Source organism: Electrona antarctica (genome assembly GCF_951216825.1).
Source record: "Electrona antarctica genome assembly, chromosome: 11".
Classification (NCBI taxonomy): Eukaryota; Metazoa; Chordata; class Actinopteri; order Myctophiformes; family Myctophidae; genus Electrona; species Electrona antarctica.
In genome coordinates this window covers 38930445-38949945 of record NC_136792.1, presented here as the reverse complement: position 1 = coordinate 38949945, position 19501 = coordinate 38930445, and the positions used below count along the sequence as shown (strand labels likewise).

Sequence of the window (19501 nt, the reverse complement as noted above, 5' to 3'; positions counted from 1 at the left end):
ATTAACATTCCAAAATCACGGAAAGTGATAGGCTCCCCTACTATTGCTGAGATTACTATTTGAACCAAAGAGAATGGATTCAGTTTTTCCCAGGTGTAAAGATAGTTTGTTATCAGCGAGCCAGGTGCAGATTGTACCGAGCTCAGAGCTGAGGGCCTTTTCAACCTGCAGCTTGTTCCTCTCATTATTTAAGTTTAACTGCATGGGGACCACCTGGAACCCCCTCAAGGACCACTGGTGGTCCCCGGACCACTGGTTGAGAACCACTGATCTAATAATAGACTGCAAGCCGTTCCATTATTCTTTATTATACCAGTTACCACGAGTGACACACAGTCACATAATCAGTCAACGCCATGATAGACAGTTAAACGTCTGGGTTTCTGAGGCTACAGGAGGACAGGACTAAAGGTATGACGATTACGACAAAGTTACGACGAGAATAAACTGTAAAACCGAGTGGAATATGACAGATTTAGTGGCTTGGTGATCTTGAACTCTCCTTGAATCTCCACTCTCTGCCAATTCCTCCCCCTTTTAAGTTAATATGCTTCCTCTGCATTTAATAATAGAATGATATTCTTATCAAGCTAAGTGGTCTGAATAAAGAGGATGAAACGGACTGCAGTCTTTATTGCTTGAAGGTAAACAGAGAGAGGGAACTTAGGGGTTTCATTACAAAATGCTAAACTTTTTTATATTACATTACATTACATTACATTACATTACATTACATTACATTATATTATATTATAATATTGATTGTTTGTTGAATGATTGTTTTTTTTCTTTTGTTTTTTAAGTTCAACTTATACAGGATACAGGATAAACAAGTGAAATGAAACAAGTGATGAAACAAAAAGAATGAGCAGACAAAATTGGAATGGGAACCCTATAAAATTGTTGATAAATAAAATATATGATCTTTGTGGGGTTTACTATAGAGTTGGAGAGATACTGATAGCAATTACTTTCAAAATATAAAGCTGTTAAACGTTTTAACAAAATATATCACTTACCTTTCAAATAAAATGTTGCTGGCTAAGTTAAGACCTTTTCCAAAATATATTGTGTAACATGTTCCAACCAAGGGTCATACAACAAATAACTTTTAAATGCTTCTTACTATTTTTGCCAAAGCAGGTGTCGCATTTTTCAACTGTTTGCCCTTAATGCTTTAACCATCACAAGCAAATTCGGAGATAGGGTCCAAAAACGACTTGGACCACTGCAGGTTTTTTTCCTAGCACACATAAGCAGACAACATGTTATGATGGTTCTGGACACCAGCGGGGCAGGGTGTACACTGTACAGAATAAAGACAATTCATTAATTAATCAGAGAGGTACAGTAGCCTAAATATATACAACAAATCTGCTGCTCTCTAGTTGCCGATTTAACTATCTGGCGCCAATTGTATGTTCTTTTGCACGGCACACTCATTTCCAGAACCACCCTACTTCGCATACAGTATATATCATACAGATAGATAGATAGATAGATAGATAGATAGATAGATAGATAGATAGATAGATAGATAGATAGATAGATAGATAGATAGATAGATAGATAGATGGATAGATAGATACTTTATTAATCCCCGAGGGGAAATTGAAGTGTTCAAGCATTCACATCTGTTAGGAGCATGTGAGCAGCTTCACTGCAGCCTTAAACTCTTTGCTCGACGGCAGCTTGATACTGTAGTTGTTGAAGTGGTACAGAACATTACTCATTCTCCGTCCATTCCACTTTTCCCAGCTGGTCCAAGGACTTAAACTGGCTCCCTTCCAGTTCAAGTTCTCCTCTCTACCCTCTACCCTCTACTCTATATTCCAACTAAGTGCTTATCAGGGTGGGAGGGTGATGAGGGTCCCAGACTCCCAAGTTCAACTTCAAGACCCAATTCAAATATGATTATTTTGCAGGGTCACGTCCTGAAAAGGTTGAGAGCCACTGTCTCCTCCCTTCCAAAACCGTCTTCACGCAAACAATATTGGACCATCACAGAACTATCAGTGAAACACTTTATTAAAATGAAGACATGTGGATTCAGATGGAGATGCTCGTTATTAAGGCCAGGGGGTCAAGTATAGAATCTATTTTCCTGCAGTGGAAATGGAACGACGAAAGAGTGCTGCTGATTCTTCTCGAACAACGTACAGTCAGAATACAAAGAGACTATTTATCCAACACACACTCAGTGCAGGCTAATCCCCCTTTACATAAATCAGATTATGGAGTGGCATGTTTTCTGAGAACAGGAGAGGAGCGGTTCAGTCCTAGAATATCACAAACATATTCTGTCATTATAATTGTGCATGTGTGTGTGTGTGTGTGTGTGTGTGTGTGTGTGTGTGTGTGTGTGTGTGTGTGTGTGTGTGTATGTGCGTGCGTGCGTGCATGTGTGTGTGTTCACTGGACTGTATTTTACATGTTTGAGGGGTGCTGGTCCCTCCTATGCCCAGCTTTATGTGTTTGTCTGTAGGAAATTTTAGATGATTTGATTGGCTGAGCACAGAATGTGGTGTATGATGATGTATGACGATAAGAGGGCCCCTCACTTCACACAAGTGTGATTTTTGAGGCTATGCCCAGCTTTGTATACCCCATAGCGATGATTTGATTGGCTGAGCAAAGTACGTATTGAGGATAAAAAGTGAGGACAGAAAATTGAGGACACCACAAGTGATTAGCCTTGACTTTCCTTGAGGATTAGCCTTGAGGACTTGAGGATAAAAAGGACTTGAGAATAAAGGACGCCAGTTGTGACTGGTCAGAATGTCATGATGTATGATGACAAGAGCACCCCTCACTTCACATGAGTGTGATTTTTTTAAGTACTGATTGATTTATCTATTTATGTATTTAGTGTTGTACAATGCATTGTGACTCTTGCTTGGGGAGAATATGATGAATGTACGTAATGATGACTACAGTACACTATAAAATTCATTGTTAATTTTACTCAGTCATGGCACAATGACAATGTTTATATCCATGATTCAAGAATGATCATGACTGAGAGAAGGGAATGGAAAAGAGAGGGCAGAACAAAAGAGAACTAGAAAAAGTGCCCTTCCGGGCACATGTCTCCACCAGGAGAATAGGAGTGTGTGTGATGTTTGGCAAAATGTTTAGGAGGATGTTTATTTTTATTTGTTTTTGCAACAATTGTCTTCATTTTGTTGAGGAAATGCAGAGCCAGATCACTCATAGCATCTCTGAGGATAGAATTCTGGATGAGCAGGACATGTGCAGCATTTTGTACAAAACGGGCCACTCCTGAAAACTTTGGAAGGCAATCTTAGCCAATCAGTGTACAATCTGAGAAATCCAACAGACTCGTCTTGATCACATGACTACAGAGATCATGTGTACCGATTGCTATTTCTTCATACGCCTTTGATGGCAATTGGATGATTTGAGGCATTTTGTTCCAAAAATGTGTTTTGCAAAAATCAACCTGTTGGTGGCGCTATAACAGGCCAATGTGAAAAGGGTGGGATATATTCCTCAGCCTAGTAAGAAAATGTGTGAAAGATTTCACGTAAATTGCATGCTGCGTTCATGATTTAAGGCTTTTGTTCAAAACGGGGCAATCTTGCAAACTGTGAAAGCCAATTATAGCCAATTAGGATGGAATTTGAAATATCGGACAGATCCAACTTGAGCACATGACCATAGAGATACTGTGTAACGATTTTTGGACAGAATCTGGAGGAGTAATATAAAAAAATGTGTTTTACAAAAGTCGGCCTCCTGGTGGCGCTATAAAAGGCAGATGCGGAAAATGCAGGTGAAAGGTTTGTCCTTGGCCTCTAGGGAGTGTGCATGCAACGTTTCACGCAGATCGGTGCAGTTTTAGGTAAAACATTTGAAAAGCTGCCTCATGGTGGCGCTATAACAGGCCGTTCTGGAAAATGTGGGGCAGAGGTTCATCGTTGGCATCCAGGGAGTGTGTGTGCAAAGTTTGGCATCGACCGGGTTAACGGTGCCGGAGATTAGCTGGTAACGGACGGACGGAAGGACGGACGGAAGGACGGACGGACACACGGACGGAGTGCAAAACATACTCTCTCCCCATGCCTTCGGCCTGGTGGAGACAACAAGAAAATAACTGTGCTTTTATTTTGCTATATGTTAGAAGTACTCATGGGGTAGGATTGCCTTTCAAATAGTACAATAATCATGCAGGTAGAAAAGTCATAAATGGTTTGTTGATTGGTAAACAATAAAACAACAATAACAACATAAATTCTAAATGTGAACTGCAAGCTCCCTGTTTGGAAACCTCAGACCAGAAGGGGTGTAAGCCTGACCAAAAAGGCAGATGGCAGCCCAGCAGGATTGGCCAAGGCAATGACGGCTATCCTCAGCCCGCCTATCCATCTTTCATCCAGCACTTTGACCCGAGAACAAGGCATTCTGGGAACACATGCCTACAGGTCATAGAGCGATATGGCAAGATGAAGAAGAAGTAAACGGCTACCATATTGTAGTAATGATTCATTATAAATAACTGGATTTGGGTATTCTTGGACTTGAGAATAGATCTTTAGTCAATAGATATATGATATACAGTACCGGTATATTGGGAATAAAGGTAGACAGAGACTAAACATATAGTATATTAAATAATGCACATTTTATACAATGGATATGAGCTAAAATGTATGCTTTAATTCAGCATCATCCCATTTCATATTCAGTAACACCCTCTACTACACAGAACCCAGTACAGCCAGGGTGTTCTGGTGTTGGTAACTGAAGGTATAATGCCTTCCTTAACAGTGCTTTGACACTAGTTTGTACTAGAGCAGCATCACTTATTGTCTCTGCCTGCAAATTCCCACCTGATCCAATGATTCAACCTGGCAACTTTCCTAAGACCAAAACTTTAGATAATCACCATCTACAATGTCACATGGCTACATCATCAAGTAGTCAACTTGATAATTCTTCAGAAGATGGGGTTCTCTCCTCTATCAGGTCCTGAAACTTGCCCAAAACTCTCCTGCTTTCCATTTGCCATGCAGGGTGGAGAGTGCTTTCCCTCTGCCATGCATTGGTGAGTGCTTTCCCTCTGCCATGCATTGGTGAGTGCTTTCCCTCTGCCATGCATTGGTGAGTGCTTTCCCTCTGCCATGCATTGGTGAGTGCTTTCTCTCTGCCATGCATTGGTGAGTGCTTTCTCTCTGCCATGCAGGTTGGAGAGTGCATAATATCTGCATGCAACCCTGGATGACATATCACAGTGGTCGTCTTCCCACCACCTCAAGTGGTGATCAGACTACTTCCTCACCAAGGAGTCTGCCCAGCTTCTTATCTAAGCTTCAGTCATCTCCAGGCTCATCTACCACAACTCCCTCCTTGCTGATCTGCCTGCATGCACCCTCAAACCTGTACCACTGTGAGCATGTCCGAAGGACAAAGACCTGACTGCATGAGTTGCAGTTTTAAACACCTTAGAAACACATTATCTAATGATATTGCTAGTTTTCTTTTATCATGATGATCATTTAACTCCCACATGAAACAAATTTCAAGGACTAATTTTCTTTTATTACATAAACTATCAGGAACATCCTAATGCAGAAAAACTGGACTGTGCATTTGTTACCTCCAGTCTCTAAAGACTCTGCAGCTGGTCCAGAATGCTGCTACGCATGTACTGACAAGAACTAGTTAAAGAGATCCCATTTCACCCACATAAGCTTCTCGTCATTTCAGAACAGAATTTTAAACCATTCCCCTCGCCCACAGAGCCCAATCACAATCTGGTGATGATTTACAAGGCAACCTTAAGGGCATGCAGGATAAGCTCCATCCCCATAACCTTCCCACACACACACTGATCAACAAACAGTGGACGTCTGACTGTCCCAGCCCACCCTCTTATTTCTACCCATTGGCTCCCAAGTGGTGAAACGCCGTTTTTAATGTTATATGCCTTTAATGCCTTGCAAAGTGAAAGAACTAGCTCTACTCTAAAGCACAAGGCCCATTATGTACTTTGCTTTAACTACAGGCTATAAGAATAAGACGCTAGAAACATTTGCAATTGTCTAAAGTATAGCAGATAAACAAGCTTGTGTGGCACTGAGTAACACCAAGACTCAGCTGGTTAACGAAAGCAACTGAAATGCATGAATTAACTTCCTTTTAATTTCCTTTTGGGTTTCAAAGTCTCTTTCCCTTTCCCAGGATGTCGGTAGGTGTTTTCTTCTTCACACAGGTGAACAGGACTTCTTTCCCTAAGGACCGATTCATACTCCTATTTTACCGCTGTTTCGGCGCTGTAGTGCCGAAATGATTTCGGCTCGTCAGAAATTTTCAGTAGCACCGAAGAGCCGACTTTAGGACAGTACCCGCCCCCCCGAACCTCAAATGACGTCACATTGTAGGCTCTACAGAGCCGAACCGACTTTTATTCAGCTCTAAAATAAGAGTATGAATCGACCCTAAGGTTCTACGGTAAGTCTTTCTTTAATTATCACACTTTTCTTTCCCAGATACTTTGTTTCACGCCATTCGAAGCCAGGTAAGTGGAATCAATTCGCAGATAGGATCGGGTGCAGGTTTACTATAAAAGGAAACACGCGTATTAGTGATTTCTTCTAACGCATAATAATGTGGTGAGAGAAGGATATGTGAATGTCGCTTACCGCCAGAGCATGGCCGATCTGTCCCCTTGGAGAGTCAGTGAGGAATGAGGACAGAGGCAGCCATGCAAACACTTTATACTTATACTCCTCTCCAGCGCCGCAGGTGGAAAGCAATGAACTTGATCAAGCAGGTAGGTTGGGCCCAGGCGGTGGCGTAACCGTCTGGGCACCCGACTGGTAATCCAGTCGCAGTGTGCCGCGGGTTCGACTCCCGAGCCCGACATGGCCTTTACTGCATGTCTTCCCCCATCTCTCTCCCGTTTCCTGTCAGCCTACTGTCTGTCCCTTCGAAAAAACAATAAAAGGCGTAAGCCGCAAAAAAATATCTTAAAAAAAAACAAAAAAAGCAGGTAGGTTGGAATGTAACGCCCCTCAATGATGCGGCCGAGTGGTAGGCGTGGTCTTCTTGGCTGTGTTGCCTTTAGCGACATCCCACTATATATATTTATATATATATATTTCTTTCTTTTTTTTTTCAAATCACTTTTCAATTCCAGGACATTCTCTCTGAGAATTCAAGTAAAAAAGGAGACCTTAGTAGCAACAATATTATTCAATATGGGCTTTTAGGATTGTATTTATTGTTCTAAAGTTTAGAACAGATTATGATGTGAATCCTTGTTTAAAGTTTAGAATCTAAACTTTAAACAAGGATTCACATCATAATCTGAGTGTGTTTTTCTTTTTCTTCTTCTTCTTCTTGTTATTATTATTATTTTATATTTAATCAACACATTTTATTTGAAAGATGTGAAAGATGTGAAAATCCTTTCTCAAGATTCTCCACAAATTAATTGGATTTATAAATCGTACTGTAGCTTCTAAGCAGCCATTTTTATAAAGGCATTGAAGCTGGTAGCTGAGCACAAGCAGTATGTCTGTGAAGGTCAAGGGAAGGACGTCTCCCCCATGGGGATCTGCTACTGCTGTATGCTCTTCAACAAGGCAACACTTCCAGGTGGGACTGACCTGAATTACAATGCACTAAACTTTCACAAGTCTACTATGCATAAATTCACTTACTGCAGCCGAGGCCTACATATCGTTGCTGTCAGGCAGAAACATCTCATCTCCCCAGTCATTTATTTTTCCCCCACTAAAAAAGATAAGGGTTCCAGAGTTCTCTCCGGTACAGACACTTAGTAGGGCTATCTTCGTCCTTAAATGCCTCATCCCTAAACTTCTTTGCCTTGTTTTACTATTTTGAAAAACATTTTTGAATAGTTAAAATAGCCAATCTACAAGCTCACAACGTGTGTGTAGATAGGCTAGTTGATTCAAAAATGTTTTTCAATATAGTAAAAAAAAGAAAAAGGCAAAGAAGTTTAGGGATAAGGGGTTTAGCCTGGACGGAGCTGACTGAACCATACATGGGGCGCGCCCACAGCATACAATCTGCTGTGGAACGAACTAAACCTCGTGAAATATCAGGCTCTTATTTTGTTCATATTCAGGGAAACCTTCCCATGGTATTTTGCTTCTAAGGTGTGAAAATAAATATTCTCAGTCTGAATTTAATCACTGTGTATCGCCTCATAAACCGGACTAAAGGATAAACTGAACAGAACGGCCCATCAGCACCCTAGGCTGCAATGCCAGCCTGACGTTGCGGGTTCGAATCCCGATCCCAACGACCATTGGTGCGTGTCACTCCCCATCTCTCTCACCATTTCCTGTCAGTCTACTGTCCTATCAATAAAGGCATGAAAGCCCAAACATAAATCTTTAGTAGCCTACAAATGATTACAAAAGTGTATGTAATGTATGTATATTTTCTGTGTTTTCTTAATTTTACACTAGTCGTTTAGTCAATCACAACAATATTGTAATAATAATCATTTCACATAATTATGAAATTGCACATCATTCCGCATACTCAAATACATACACACGCACAGAATAGAGACTTCTCTCACACAATCACCACATATGCGGGCGCGTGCACACAAACGCGCACAAATACACTCAAACGTACAAAAGCTCACGCATGCACACGCACACACACACACACACACACACACACACACACGCACACACACACTGTGACACACACACACACACACACACACACACACACACACAGCGACAGTTTACCAGGCTCTAATAAGCCCGGACTCTGAGAATGCTTTCAGGACATCGAGGAGGTCCAAACAATGGGGGGAAATAGCATGTTGGTTCCCATGGCAACTGCTGCAAGCCTCTAAGAGCAGTGCTTTGAAAACATATGTCAGACTTGACTGGTCTGTTCACACTGAGCATAGCAACAGATTCCGTCCACAGCCTATCACGCCGTCTGACATCACAAATTTACTATTTGGGCATTTGACTTGATGTCTATTTGTCCGTTTTGTTTTGTTGAACTTGTGAGATATCTTTGCTGTGGGGCAGAAACCTCTTATCTCCTGTACACAGTATTTTTTTTTCTTGTATTGTTTCTTCGTAAAATCACGGCCTGCATACTTGATTATACTAGCCTACTATGTGTCACACACAAAAGCATCAAAAGTAGCAGATACACAAGCTCAGAAAACGCAGCCCAAAGCGACACATTTCGAGCTTGTTTATCTGATACTTGAAACGTAACAGTTTTGGACATATGAGGTTCCCACCCGACAGAGACGATATCCAACTCTTGACTGAGGAAATAGGATGGGGGGGGGGGGGGGGGACTCTTTGTAACTATTTTCATAGAAGAATACAAATACCTTTGTTCTTTCTTAAAAGTAATAATTTGCCGAGGCTTTCTTCACCCTCCCAATGACTGATTGTGGGGGTTAGCAGAGATGGAGTACTTGTAGAGAGGCTGGGGAATTGGGAATTGGCTATACTAAATTGGGGAGAAAATGTTTTTCTTTTGTCTTGAAGGGGCATGTTTTGCACAATAACAGTCTTTTCATTTAATATGTCTGCCCACGATCTCTGATTCATACAGTAGGCTACGTTTGTTTACCTCAGTCACTGATACTAAAAGCTGATATTTTATTTTTATTTTTTCTATGAACCTGTGACTTGACACCCATACTGTTATAAAACGGAAATAAAAAGATTTTGAAAAAAAAAAAAAAAAAAAAAGTAATAATTTGCCAAATTGAAAACCTAACCTATACCTCAGTGAACAAATATACATATAACTACAGTAAAAATCTATACGTATAGATTGAGTTCAGCAGTGTACTACATTCTTAAGGAGTAGTTTAACAAACAAATGACTTGTTTTACCCCATAAAGCCTTGAATTAATGGAGATTTGTTTCTGTCGCATTCCTATGCCAATATTTTGATGACCAGCGGAGTACTGACCAGCCACCCGGTCATTGAATTATTGGCTCAGGAATGCAACAAAACAAAACAAACTGAGTGGAATTGATAGAAAGAAGTATGTGAACTCCTTTAATGTTCCTGTAGTTGAATTCCTGCATGTGAGGGAGACAAGGTTGAAGGAGGGTACAATATTAGAATCATCTGTTGACTTACACTGTACAGTGTACACTGAGTAAATTATTTTTTACAGTGTAGAGAGCAGCTCAGTGCCACATCCCACCTTTAACAACAAGGAGCTCGGAGGGAGGAGGGGAGGGGGTGAGGGGAGGCAAGGGAAGGGCTGAGAACAGGGATGAGAGGGAAGCAAGGCGGAGGCGGGGTGCCGGGGGGATGGCAGGAATAAGGAGGGGGGGCTTAGGAAGGGTTGGATTGAGGGAAGAAGAAGTGAGGGTTGAGAGAGAGAGAGAGAGAGAGAGAGAGAGAGAGAGAGAGAGAGAGAAGAGAGACAGGATGCGTCATGCCAAAACATTAGTATGCAATCAAGTTGCTGGTGCGGTAAAGCTTGTCTGCTGACAGCTGCTGCAGCAGCCTTTCAAAATTGCACAGCAATGTCACACACACCTCAATGACACCCCCCCCCCCCCCCCCCCCCCCCCCCCCACATTGTCTGAACGGAAACGAGCTGAGGGAGAAAAGAATTGATCACAATTTCAATGTCATCTTGGAAAATTGTGGTGCCACATGTCCCGTTATTGATCAGTGGCAAGCTTTCATTTTTTATTACAGGCTGTTATTCAGTGACTGGTGTTGAGGGTGGGGTGGGGTGGGGGGGGGGGGGGGGGGGGGGGTCTTATATGAAGACGAGGAGTGAATGAGAATGGAGAATTCTGTAACAAATTACAATATGTTGATCAATCTACACATATAATTAAAGTCAACAGAGAAACGCATATACCGGCAGGAAAAGGTATTTCAGGCACACGAAGACAAAACAAGATGATTTCTGCCATGTTTGTTCCTGTAATCCTTAGAATAGCAGTTCCCAACCTTTTATGGGTCAGGGGCCCCAATCAGTGTCCACAGCCCACCCTTCTGACCACTTGCTCCATTGTGTTCCACCTTGGATCAATGGAACTAACATTGTATGGGCTACTTTAAGTTAATTCCTATCACAATGAAAACTCATTTTTCAAGGTTTTCCAGAAGTGTTTTAAATTATTTATTTTTGTATTAATGTTATATATTATCAATACAATCAAATTATTTTGGGGCCAACTTGCAATCCCCCCCCCCCCCCCCCCCCCCCCCCCCACTCACTCTCTCTTCTTTCTTTTCTTTGGTTTACAACACGATGGGAACTATTCCCAAAAAAACGAATCTCACCCACTTTTATTTGAAACTGTGTAGCCTCGATACCCAGGCTTTCATTTCGTCTGGGCGAAAAATGAAACTGTGTGACAATAAAGCTGATTCTGATCGTCACAGGATCAGAGTCATTATAGAGTCTAGTGTACCTTATAGCCTCGGAAACCCAGCAGGTGTTTTGGTTTTAAGTGTACCTCAAATGAGGGGAATGGGGGCACCTAGACATTGATGAGCTGCTCTCCCTTTCTAACTGTTACTCTCTCTCTCTCTCTCTCTCTCTCTCTCTCTCTCTCTCTCTCTCTCTCTCTCCATTGCTATGGTCCTTGGCGGGCCTACGTTGCCATGGCAATGCTCACATTGCCGCAGGCTGGCTGGAGAGAAGCGCGCTGGTTGAAAAAGAACAGAGTGAGACGGAGAGAGAGACCACTGCAGAGGGAGAGTGGAGATGGAGGAGAGCTGAGGGGGGGGACGGGGGGGGGGGGACGTGGCAGGCGAGAATTGGTTCTCCGATTCATTACCCCTACAACCCCCACCCACACACTCTCTCTCACACTCACACACAAACACACAAACACACACACACACACACATGCACGCGCGCGCTCACACACGCACACACCAATCTTATCATTCGCATCGTCCGGGCCGTGAAAAGGCCCTTGCTCTGCTCAGTAGTCAGACCACGTTGGAACCAAACTTCAGACTGCATTCAATTATTCATTCTCCCTCTCTTTTTCGACAGGCTGCACAACACAGCCCAATGCCCGGATTACCACTAAGTACGCCTGCAAATGTACACACACACGCACGCACGTGCACGCACACACACACACACACAGAACATAAAGTACAGAACATAAAGTGCATGAATACCCATTTAGAAATACACAGCACACACGCAGGGACACCACATATGTGTGTGTGTGTGTGTGTGTGTGTGTGTGTGTGTGTGTGTGTGTGTGTGTGTGTGTGTGTGTGTGTGTGAGAGAGAGAGAGAAAGAGAGAGAGAGAGAGAGAGAGAGATATGTTAATTCACACACACCCTACAGAGAACCTCCACAGCTAGCACACGGTATTCCATGGCGCAGTATAATGCATCATTCTATTACCTTGGAGCAGTATAATGCATTATAGTGGAGACACGGGGCTAAAGGCACTGTGGATATACTGTCAGGTGTAAGATTACGGTCTGAGATACGGTTGTTGTACTGTGGCTCACAGGAACTGAAGCGGTCTCCCTCACTGCCTCGGCTGAGATTTGACTCCATGACCTTCTGGTTTCTCCACTGAGCCATAAATGGGTGGGCTCTGCTGGATGACAGACTGATACACTCAGATGTTGGCGGCTGTTTAAGTCTATTTTATCTTCTCCATCTGGGCAGCAAGAAGGCCCAATTATGACTACAAGAACATGACGTTCCTTGGTTAAACATGCAGCGAGACATGCCCAGTGCCATAAAATATATGGACATTTTTTGTTTTGGAACAACTAAATCCATCAGGTCAATTTATTTTGTTCGTAAATGTTGCAACAGCTTGAGCCGTGTAGACAAACCAAGTGGAAGTTGAGATAATTAAAAGATCAGCCATCTTGACTTCAAATGGACTTATGTTGTATGACTCCTTGGCTGAACATTTCAATGTGTGTGTGTGTGTGTGTGTGTGTGTGTGTGTGTGTGTGTGTGTGTGTGTGTGTGTGTGTGTGTGTGTGTGTGTGTGTGTGTGTGTGTGTGTGTGTGTGTGTGTGTGTGTGTGTGTGTGTGTGTGTGTGTGTGTGTGTGTGTGTGTGTGTGTGTGTGCGTGACTATAGGCTCTATTCAATGACCAGCCAAGTTGAGGCATGGATTCTAATTTACCATACTAAATATTGTAAAAAATTGCAACTATTGTGGCTAGACAATACACTGTGAGTGTGTATTATATAAAATCATATAATTCATAATTACATTAATTAATTCAAGTATCTCACTGCCCCAGATCCTGGAACACCAGTGCTTAGTTTATATCGTTTCAACATTTTAATCAACATTTTAGTAATTAAAAACTGGTTGCAGCTGTTACCAAACAACTGATTAGATGTGAAATATATCAATCTCTGAACCAACTGTTCAGTGGAGTAGAAAGCGGTGATTCATCTCAGTTTCTATTCCCCATCTGCAAGTGGCAAACGATTTCCCAAAATCGTTTGCCACTGGTTGCTCCATCACTGAAATAGGAATAACTTAATTACCAAGTGAAATAAATACATTTTAGTTTGTTTTTTTATTGGTGATGTAGGTGCTTAGACCAATTTTTTTTTAAATAATGTTCTGAATTTTGTATTACAGACCTGGACACGTCATCTCTGTAATGACATATGGTACAACAGGACGTATCACATCACACATACGGAACAAGGGGAACACATTTGACACACACAATGTTGTGTTTGTTTAGTCTTGTTTAGTCTTTAATAAATGTAAACTTGTAGCCGTATATATCATAAATATTTTCACCACTGTATTGTGAGCAGTCTGGGGCTAGAATGCAGCAGCTGCTGCCAGTTGCCCGCATAACCTGGAGCCACCCCAGCAGGCAGAATAGAATAATTGTATGGTTTCATTGTTGAAGCCATAACAATTAAGCACTATTTCTTACCTTTCCAGCTCAAAGCGAGGGTCTTCTAACATGGAGTCATTACAGGAAAATACACATCCATGTACCGCCCCTAACACACACACACACACACACACACACACACACACACACACACACACACACACACACACAGCATACCTGTAGTATATACGCCAGAACTCTGGTATAAGATGTGTCATATGGGAAGATGCTTGACACAGGAGGAGCCAACATACCGCTGTGCTGTGCTGTCCTGGTTGCCTGCTGAACCAATAAAGAATAATAATATTAGCAGAAAGTACTGGTCACATTTAATCACCTCTCAGTTGTGGGGAAAACTAAAGTGAACAAAAATCTCCCATAGACATGAGCTTTTCCACTGGGCCAATAGAATGTGTCAGTCTCACTCAACCTACCTAATTCATACTGTTATGTGACGTATACATTAAGCTTTATTATATTTTAAAACGATCTATAGTACTGTATGGCTGGATCAATAGTACAATAAATGTAAAGGTGTGTGAGAGCTATACAGATGGTGAGAGAGTAATAGCGCCAGAGGTGCCCCTACTCATTAAGAATCAGGACCATACTCCGGTGCAGAGCAGGGGGGAAAGGCAGAGCGTGTGTGTGTGTGTGTGTGTGTGTGTGTGTGTGTGTGTGTGTGTGTGTGTACACGTCTAGCTAAAATCTGTGATTTTTCACCTGCGTTGGACACACAGATGGGCTGTTGCGCTGCCACTGGACTGGTGTCTAAAGAGAAGAGAGAAGAATCTGAATACATGTGTTCCCGTCCATGTTTATGCTGCAATGGAAAGGTCTATGTCATGCAAGTGGAAAAAAGGTTTGAGATCATAATGTAAATGAAGCCACAGACAGGCTGCCTGGTCACATGCTGCACATGCAGCCTGAGTGAAAGACAGTGATATGGCGCCCCCTTCCTGTCAGGAAACGGGATCAGCAGCATTATCCAAGTAATGAAACTGCCATGATTTTCCTGTCATTGATGCCGAAATGATTCCACAACAGTTTAGCTTACTGAGTGACACACATGAAGCAGTGACTGATATGACAGGGCTGCTACTAGAGGCCCCCTGTCACGGTGACAGGACCTTTGCAGCCAGGGCCCCCAGACTCTGGAACAGCCTCCCACTGGACCTCAGGTTTGCTAGTTCCCTCACATTTTTGAGTGGTCCAAGGAACAGCAATGTCCGTGTTCAGTCACCTATGTGACTCGTGTTAACCTATGTGACTCGTGTTAATGTGTGTGACTCATGTGTGACTCATGAGTACCAGTAGGGGCGCTGTTGTAGCAGAAACAGAGACAGAGAGATGCACTGTTGCCTGCTAATGAGAGAGATAGGGGGGGGGGGGGGGGGGGGGGGGGAATTTGCACCACTCAGTTCACACGGGTGTGATTTTTTAATTTAAATTAAAAACCCATTTTAAGAGGCCCTTGAATTAACCCCCTAGCAGAAGCAGAACGTGATGCTTTTATTCCCACTGATACTGTGGTTGTTTTAATTGCTGTAATTGTTATGATTGTTTGATTTGAAATTGTTAAGCACTTTGTAACATTGTTAAAAAGGTGCTATAGTATATAAAGTTTATTATTATAAATATATATTATTCAATCTATAGAATTGATGGATATAAAGGCCACTCTACAGCATGTACAGTATAGGTTCAGGTTCATTTATTAGTTTGTCCCCGAGGGGCAATTTGTTGTACAGCAAAGCATCACAACAGGCAGACAACATAAATCACATAAAATACAGTAAAGACACATGGTACACATAAAACAGGAAGTAGTGGTGTAAGGTCTTATATAGACTGATCAACTGTGGTCTGACGTAATGTCTGACGTAATGAAATCACACCCGTGTGAACTGGGTGACCGTAGCAACCATGCTCATTTTTTGGTACGAACAGAGAGACAGACAGACGTCACGTCACACGTAAACTAACAAAGCCAGTCGTAAGAGTGGTTTACACCACTCAAAAAATACAAGAAGCGACAAGTTACCTCCTCCTCATATCAGCATTTAAGGCCTGGATAGATACAGGCACAAAGGACAATTTATATCTGTTACTAGTGGCCCCTGGGACCTTTAGGCGGAGGCTAGAAGGGAGCAGCCTGTATTCAGAGCTGAGGGGATGCGAGTTGTCCATACGAATGCACTTGGCTTTAAGCACCTGTCTTTGGAATAGGCTCGCAAGAATAACACATCCCACATGAATATCTGTGGGGCTAAATTCATTATATAATTAGAGAACCATTTTAAAAGCACAAGTCAATTATCCAAAAGAGAACTTGGATTTCTTTTGGTCTCGTTGATCTTGGATGTGCTATTGGCGTTTTCAGGGGTCATATTGCATCGTGGTCTATGGTGGCCTTCACTGGCCTACTTTGTATGTGCCAAACACATATAGTGTGGAGGAAAAACAAGATGATTTAAAATTTAAATTATTTCTGTTTATTATTTAACTAATGGTGCGTTGACATGACATTGAAAAATGCTTATAAACACAGTAGTAAACAAATGTATTGCAACATACTGAAATCTATTCGATGGTCAAACAGAGCAACCTGACTTAATTCTATTTCTAACCCAGTATCTCTGAATGCTGACCCAATCATATTCCATTGGTCTGCTGTGTAAACATATACACTACATGGGGGAAAAGGAGGAGGATGTGTTGGAGGTGAAAGAGGAACCTGTGATGCAGACTATTGAGTTTGAAAAGTAGAATAGGCTATAGGCTACTGTAGTTGGGGGAAAAAATAAGCTTGTCACCCGTGTATATGTGAATACATTTAGCCTACTGTATGTAGCACAATGGGCAGGCATTTACACAAGCATTGTGCACCAAGTTGTGTGTGTGTGTGTGTGTCTGTATGTGCGTGTGTCATCCCCGTTTGACATGATAATTGAAGGAATAGTGTCCATGACAGCAGTGGAGTCAATTCACTTTTAAATATATACATTTGTAAATGTATCTTTTCCTGAAACAAAAGCATACTTAAAACAGATGTATCTAGATTCCAGATATTAACTTTGAACCTGATAACTTAAAAGTGAATTGCCACTAAATTCCAAATGCAAATATTGAAAAACAAAACAATGGACTAGACTTCTTCCTCAGTTCTGCTTTTCTTATTCTTCTTCTTCTTCTTCTTCCCCGAGGCCTCTACGTCCCCGTATGAAATGTCCATAGGCTCACTTTTGACATTAACCTCTTCTAGGGGTGGGGGAGCCACTACTTCCTCCCCAACCTCTCCTCTCTCTTTGTCCTTCTTTTTCTTCTTCTTTTTCCTCTTCTCCACTGAAACATCAGCATCCTGGAAGGGGTCAAACTCAATAATCTGCATCACAGGTTCCTCCTTCACCTCCAACACCTCCTCCTCCTCCTCCTCAGCTTCCTCTTCTTTTATTTTCTTGTCTTTCTTCTTCTTCTTCTTCTTCTTCCTGCGCTCTTCATCCTCCGGCTCCTCTGTGAACCGCTTCACCACTCTTGGTAGAAGTGTGGCCGAAGAAGGTGCGTTGGTGTCTGCGCAGTCCGCCTCGCTCTCCACCACACAGGTGAGTGTGGGAGTCTTACTGCCAAAGGGTTTGAACCGCTGCTTCAGTCCAGGAGGTATGGATGGAGCTGGCGCCGCAGGGATGGCCTGAGGGGCCTGGTTGGCACTGATGTCTCCGTAGCTTTCGCACACGTTGAGGAGGCCAGAGAACACGGGTCCACACACTATGTCCTCCAGGGATTTGCTGTGGCCGGTGAGGAGGCGGAGCTGTGGGGTTTGTTGAGAGGAGGCCAGGACGCTGTAGATCTGCTGGCTCCTCCCACTTGCTCTATCATCTCCGCCTTCAGCAGTGGGAACCCGCAGCATCTGGAGACCCGACAGGGGCACCTGGATGCCATTGAAACTGGATGGAGGGTGGGACAGAACAGAAAACAACCATTTGTGTCAAACTAAGCGTGTCACCTAGACACAACAGTTGGCCATCTTTGTGTCAAGATATACAAGTAGGTTTGAGGGTTAACGGAATGCTAGCCGCTCGCGAACCGAACGCCGACCGCTTGGTGGGGCGGTTCTTGTATTTGTTTTACTGAGGATAAGGTTAGAATTAAGTTTAGAGTTAGGTATAGTGTTACTGAGGTTAAGTTTACGAATAAGGTTAGGTTTTAAGCCTAGTTTACTGAGGTTACGTTTAGGAATACCAGAGATCGTTCAGAGTTCGCCGGAATTGCGCCCAGGGCAACTGTGTTTTGAGGTGAGCGTTCTGGTAATCACTATTCAGTTTGAGAGTGTGAAAAGTACAGATACAATAAAGACAAAACATAAGTGGTTGCATACCATTCAGGGTTGAAGCTAGCAGGGGCTTTAAGGAGCCATAATTCCTGGTTTCCTTTTTTTAAATTGTCTGTTAGAAGGCTGCTGCATGGCTTATGGCTGAAGGTCACGTAGTCAGCAGGGCATTGGTATTTGTTGGGCCTCTTTACTGTGGATGAGAACATGAGACATTTAATGTAAATTGACTGGGCACATCATGTATCTGACTCAAGCAACAACCATACTCAAGCTATTTACAAATGCACATGATGACATAATGTAAGCATCCCTTCAGCTGTTTCTGGAAAAAAGTGGGCACCTTCCACTACAGATGTTAAATGGAAAGGATGTTCAAAAACATGAACCCTGGCACCCTTATTCTGGGCATATGCACACATAGCAGATTCCCCTCCCCCTTTTTTGTACTATTGTTTAAGTGTTTATATGTTATGTAGGCCTATTGTCTTGCTGTACTACTACTGTGTGGATGTTAAGTTGTATTGTAGAAGGACATCACATTGTACTTAGTAGCCCCTTTCGGGACCATAGGTTTACCTTTTCTGTATTTGGGACGTCGGTACCCCAAGTACATAAAAGGTTCAACTACTAGGGTCCCGAAAGGGGCTAATCACACTGTTGTGCTGACGACTGACGTTGGTGTAATTGTTGCGCACAGTAGACTATTACATCTTTATATGTAATCACTACTGCTCTTCAGAATGTTACCCTAAACTTTAGTTATTTGCAGATAAGAAAAACGTGTTAAAAAGGCTAAGGCTAATGAAGCTAATAATAACAGTGGCATATAGCTGGATAAACAACGGCCACTTCAAACTTGACTCAATCCATCACCGTCGATATCTTTCCCCAAGAGTGTACTTACAGATAGTTTGGGGTGAATATACTTAGCAAACCAGCTGTTCTATTTTCCATTCGCCTTTCCCCCCCGATAATAGCGTACTGGGATAAACAAGCTATCTTCTTTGTGAAACAATATCTGCATGAACTCACCCTTTGCTTGCTGTTGTGTCGGTGTTGCTGATGCAGGGGAATCCAGATCATCTTCTTCACTCGATGAAGATGAGTCTTTAGACATTGTATCGGTTAGAGTGTCCGTAAACTACTCAAACGCATGGCAACATCACAGACACGTGTTGACAGACAGTAGCTACGAACTATGACCTTCTTCCAGACACACATAACTTCCGTGTCCCGGTTTTCTTGTAGTCCTAGTAACCGCGCGCCAGCAGCAGGCTTTCCGC

At 42.5% G+C, this 19501-nt stretch overlaps 1 protein-coding gene across 1 annotated transcript; it reads right to left on the bottom strand.

Annotated features, from left to right (window-relative positions):
• Positions 1-15580: 15580 nt before the first annotated feature.
• polr1g (RNA polymerase I subunit G) lies at positions 15581-19476 on the bottom strand. The gene is made up of 3 exons (XM_079514246.1): positions 19251-19476; positions 18264-18408; positions 15581-17832 (listed from the first exon to the last, which is right to left on the bottom strand). The coding sequence occupies exons 1-3, from the start codon at positions 19333-19335 to the stop codon at positions 17037-17039; spliced, it is 1026 nt and encodes a 341-aa protein (XP_079370372.1). The 5' UTR covers positions 19336-19476; the 3' UTR covers positions 15581-17036.
• Positions 19477-19501: the final 25 nt, after the last annotated feature.

Bases quoted from the DNA above. Each gene is read 5' to 3' on its own strand.
- polr1g (XM_079514246.1), bottom strand. From the start codon at position 19,335: ATGTCTAAAGACTCATCTTCATCGAGTGAAGAAGATGATCTGGATTCC. The intron at 18,409-19,250 runs GTGAGTTCATGC...TCTCATCCACAG, and splicing joins GACACAACAGCAAGCAAAGG to TAAAGAGGCCCAACAAATAC. The intron at 17,833-18,263 runs GTATGCAACCAC...CCCTCCATCCAG, and splicing joins GCTAGCTTCAACCCTGAATG to TTTCAATGGCATCCAGGTGC.